The sequence below is a fragment of the Papilio polytes genome, unplaced genomic scaffold, assembly GCF_000836215.1.
Source record: "Papilio polytes unplaced genomic scaffold, Ppol_1.0 DF824303.1, whole genome shotgun sequence".
Taxonomy (NCBI): Eukaryota; Metazoa; Arthropoda; class Insecta; order Lepidoptera; family Papilionidae; genus Papilio; species Papilio polytes.
Genome location: NW_013524901.1, coordinates 97,765 through 103,066, shown reverse-complemented (window position 1 = coordinate 103,066; position 5,302 = coordinate 97,765). Strand labels below are relative to the sequence as shown.

Below are 5,302 nucleotides of genomic sequence, written 5' to 3'. Positions count from 1 at the left end.
ATGAACAGCTAATAATGTATATTCCGTACGAATTCAAGTGCGTCAAAAGTTACATACAAAGTTCCGCAAATGTTCGACTGCTTCCAGCAGGAGCTCCTGGTGGCCAATTATATGAATCCCGAGATATTCGAGGTCATCACATCGCAGAGTGAGCAGCTTCGCGCCGTCCAGGCCGCGCTGGCGAAGCGCCGGCACGTAGACCTCCACAGTGGGCCCCAGCCCTACGACAACGCACACGCTATGTGACTCACCAAGCAAAACCAACTCCATCAAAAACACTATTCATTTTACATACCGGACAGCCAATCCGTCACCTGATCCGGTGACCACTCTGCTATGTTTAAAGTTCCCATTTTGACTAACTTGATTGATTACTTTTAGTTATATCACAGAACATTTTCATAACAATGCAAATTGCTTTACAAAATATTATCAGCCGACAGAAACAGCACCGATGTTTATTGTCATTACTGTCAAAGTCAAGTTTTACAAATTCTTTGGTCTTGCCCTCCTGCCGTCTAATTGGCATTGCCATTTTATAAAACAAATTGTAACATTTCATTTATCCATAAATTATAAAAATTTATAATTAAGTGTAAAAAATTGTTCACCATTATTTTTTAATTTAATTTTAAAATAATTGGCTATGTAAGCATAACAATTTTTATAAAATATTAACTGTCCGTCGGTTCACTAGATGGCGCTTTAATTAATTTGTAACCATGGATGTAATACTCGAAAAATTGAAGCCGAGCAAGACCTCAATAACTGTCCGTTTCATCACTCTCTGGCGAAGGTGACTATGTTAAAATTATGAAAATCGTGTTTTTGTTGTCTGACGTCAGCTGATTAATGCTTGAGATGGTGCTAAATAAAAGTCTTGTGAAGTTTTTGAAGCAAACCTAGTTCATTCCTAAAATCTTAAATCTAAAATTAAACAAAGTTGTTTTAATAGAGAAATGTTTTAATAGTTTTAATAAAGAACAAATTCTTCCTATTTCAACTAAAATTCTTCAATAATATCACAAAATCAAAAAGCCTCCCCCATTAATGTCCGAATCGGGATGTCATATGGGGTTGTCAGATCAGGTGTCCGAATATGAAACAAATGAAAGAAGACTTGTGCGCCAATCGCATATTTTATGTGTTAGTAAAGTACACATGTAGCAACAAATACTATTGCTTTAGCATGTCGGTAATATTTTTTTATTAATATTTAAAAACAGTTTGAAAGTAAGCTTTTTTACTGCATTAGATTACATCAATTGCCTATTTTTCTATAAACAACAAAAGGATTGACATCTGGCAACACTAAGTCACTCTTAGAAAGGGAAATATGGGACACTTGTAGCCCTCTTACTCGTTTCAATTTAGTTTTGCGTGCAACAAGACTCTTCATAAGGTTTTATTTTCTTTATTTTAACTGCAAGATGTACAGATAGAACACACTCCTGTTGCAAGTAGTACTTATTACCTCGATTTTTTTTTGTAACAAAATCGTGCTCAAATCGAAGCGAGTAAAGTATCGATAGTTAGGAATTCACAAACCATTGTAATTAACAAGATGTTAATTAAACCTAAAAAAAAAACAACTTTTAAGAATTTAACAACCATAACTTTACAAATACTAGTTACATTTACTCTTTATATTTGTTTGTAGATGTCGCTTAAAGCTTTATTTAGCGGCAATGGAACCCGACTTAAAAAACGCACTATCTGTTTAAATTTTAATGGTATAAGATGGTAAAAAAAACAAGAATAAGGGATTTGCCGACCTTTTACCTATTTCTAAAAGACAGAGTAAGTGACGAACACAATAGTTATTCATGTAGGTATACTATTATAATAAAGACACACTTCTTTGTTGCCTAAGATGTCAGCAATTACAGCATATTTTTGAATAATTCTTTTTTTAATAAAAAGTCCTACACTTACGTCACGCTTAAGGCTATACATTTTCACGTCATTAAACTTAGGGGTAAATGTTTTAGATAAAAACCCTAATGTGGGAAAGAGACCATAAGTTGCTGCCAACATCAAGAAAACATGATTGCCAAGTTTTGTCATGTCATTTTGACATTTGCAATTGACAATTTGACACATGTTAACAATAGAATAATTTTATGCGGATGAAATCGCACGGGAACAGCTAGTATTAGATACATTAGTTATGTCAGAGTTAAGATCTTATGAACACGCTTAACTTGTAAATTATATTTTCTAGTTTTATGTATTATTTTCCAGTAAGTCCAGAGCAATGCATACTTAATTTGAAGAGTACTGTTGTATGATACAATATATTCCAATGTAATCGTTAAGTATTCTGTTTGACTATGTTCCCCGCAGACTACAGATAAGACTTTTATCGTCCGATAGTTTGATCGGGTCGTTATCGCGCTTCACTAAACTATCGACTGATAAAAATCCCATAGTGTGAGGTGGCTCTAAATCTCTATAAACTACTATAAGCATTTTTACATCTGCTCCTCCGTATCAGGGTTGTTCGGTATTGTTAGGAGAGTCGTGTAATCTGTTTAACTTGTTACCGACAGCGCGGCAGCCAAAAATACAAAACACTTATTATAAAACAAACATATCTTTATTTAAAACTTATTTACACAAAAAATATACAAAACTTAAAACTCTCTTGATTACATCTTGACTTCTTCTTTTATATATTTTCTTTTACAAACGATTATTGCCTCGGTGGCCAGTATGCAACCTCTTTGGCTGTATTCATACTGCTTGTCAGCCAAAGAGGTTGCATTTTGCACTCAACATAATCTGCATTGGATGAACCTCGCTCACGCAGTCGGAGGTCACGAGGAAGTCTTCGCACACGTTCACTTAGCGATTCGTTTCCGCAATACCAATGCTGCATACATAACCAAACATTTTTAACATAATTGGACGGCCGCAGCCATAATGATGTCGTTCTAATTCCATCGGGAAAACTATTTGAAAACTCGTCCAATAAAATTTTCCGATACGCATCGACGTCGACCTAGGCGCAACTCGGCTAAACGACTATTTTATGTTTATTACTTAGCATTCTGCTGAAGAATTTAAAGTCATTAGTTAATCCCGGCGCGGCGTGCGCGATGGCGATTGATGCCTTACGGGGAGCGGAGCGCGCTCTTTACATTCCGAGTACGAATATGTAATAGCGAGGAGCGAACTGCGAGGTGCGAGGTGCGAGGTACTGCCTCGTAACAGGGCACCAGTCTACAAGTTACACACTCTTACTTAAACCTGATAAGCACCCCAAAGTCATGGCAGAGATGGGGATGCCGTGGAAATCTTGCTGCGGACGCAGACATTTTTTGACTCCAGTTTTTGTTTTTTTTTTATTAGTTTCATAGGAGAAAGGATTAAATACGACTTCCTTAGTTTAATTAAATTTAAATAAAGAGGTTCACTCTACAGCTTCATACGTACTAATAACTAAGTTATTTTCAGTAAAACTTATTTGTATTAAGTAACAAAGCTGAAGGTGACACAAAGATAATTACACATAGGTACAGGTGAAGAGTAACAAACATGAGTACATAACAATATATATTTTATACTCAGATAAGCTTCCCTTTTGTAAATTGTTACGTCTTAATTTTGTATTCCTTGGAACATTAAGCACAAATGACTTGACAAAGCGGCGAATACTTGTAGCGAGAGGGGTTGAGTGCACCCACCCGGGCCGGGCGAGCGGCACCCCGGGGTGAGTGTTCGCGCACACCCCAGCACCTTTGTTACAGGGCAGGTTGCAACTTTTACGTTTTAACGGTTATTTTGTGAAAATACCAAAAACTGACGGATGAGTTTTCATTAGGTTTTTACTGGGGACGTGTACTCTATTTAAACACACACACAAACGAGAAATTTAAGTATACCTAATAGTAGGAAATTTGAAAAATGTATAACATTAGAGTTCGATTTCAAGTTGGTTGCCACGATTAGTTGATTGGCGATTTGATTTACAACTTCTTATACCATAGGCTTCGCTAAGGGAGAGCAGGGGGAGCTGGAGAGTCGAAAATTGTAATCTTAATATTAAAAATGTGACAGCTTAGATGGAAGGATGTTAGAGTTTGTAGACAAACTGCTCAACTGATCTCGATTAAAATTTGCAACAATGTAGAGGAGAGTCTGGATGAACAGACAGGCTACTTAATTTTGTTCTTTCATTTTTTAAACTGATTTATTGTTAATATTTAGTAATAATAATGAATAAAGTTTAATATTCTTTATTAGTTATTGTTTTAATCGTCGTAATTCCTTAGCAGTAGACTTCAAGTTTAAGTTCAAGTTACCTTTATGGTTTATGATGTTACCTTATTTAATTCAATAATTGAACCATACGTTAATTTTTGGATTATTTGGATTGTAAAAGTATTCTAATTACTAGGCTGTCTTGATGTTCTGTTCATCACTGTCCCGAGATCGTTGTCTGGCGTCGTCCATGATTTATATTTTCCATACGTTGAAAGCAAATCGGAAGCAATACGCATCAACGTGTGCGTCCTTCATTAGTTGAATGTTAATGGATGCGACATCAAGATCAAAGATCAGTGTGAGAAATGTGAAGTGACCGAGCAGCGTGCAGTATGCGGTGAATGTGGACGTGACAGTGACAGTGACGATGCAGCGGCGCGGTGCAGGGCCAGCGCCGACACATCGACACACCGGGACAAAGAATGTCGAACGAACTATATGCAATGGAGGTCGCACTATGCAATATTTCATTTAACAAGCAGTGCAAGCTTAGCTGTTTTCAAATGAGTGTTACTGAGACGTCGTATCAAGTAACATTTTCTACTAAATCACGCATTAAGTTAGCATTATAGAAATCTTATATTGTTTCGATAAAGAGGATTATAAGTGTGTACTTCTTCAACAGAAATCTACAGTAGAAGTCCCCCGCAGAAGCATCACGACCTCAAAGAAGACACACCTCAAGTGAGAGTAATTTGACATCCCGCTTGACGAGTGGGAGCCTGAAGTCTAGTCTATGTGAACTGATTGAATTACCTATCTGATTTAAAATACTTCGGTTTTGTAATTTAATATTGTTTGTTAATTTTTATTTACTTACATATTACTTTACCGATTAATTGATTATTTACTTATTACATTATGTTATACATTAAGTACCTCGGTTCTCTAGTCCAGTCCGACGGTGGCGTTGACCGAGACGTAAAAAGCCGAATAAATGCGGGTTGGATGAAATGGCGACAGGTTACTGGTGTGACTTGTGATCCAAGAATGCCTCTTAGGCTTAAGGGACAGATCTACAAGTCCATCATAA

General features: G+C 36.5%; 1 protein-coding gene across 1 annotated transcript; it reads right to left on the bottom strand.

Moving 5' to 3' along the window:
* Positions 1-6: 6 nt before the first annotated feature.
* LOC106101123 (connector enhancer of kinase suppressor of ras 3) lies at positions 7-473 on the bottom strand. The gene is made up of 2 exons (XM_013280247.1): positions 296-473; positions 7-221 (listed from the first exon to the last, which is right to left on the bottom strand). The coding sequence occupies exons 1-2, from the start codon at positions 351-353 to the stop codon at positions 43-45; spliced, it is 237 nt and encodes a 78-aa protein (XP_013135701.1). The 5' UTR covers positions 354-473; the 3' UTR covers positions 7-42.
* Between the last annotated feature and the right edge of the window lie 4,829 nt (positions 474-5,302).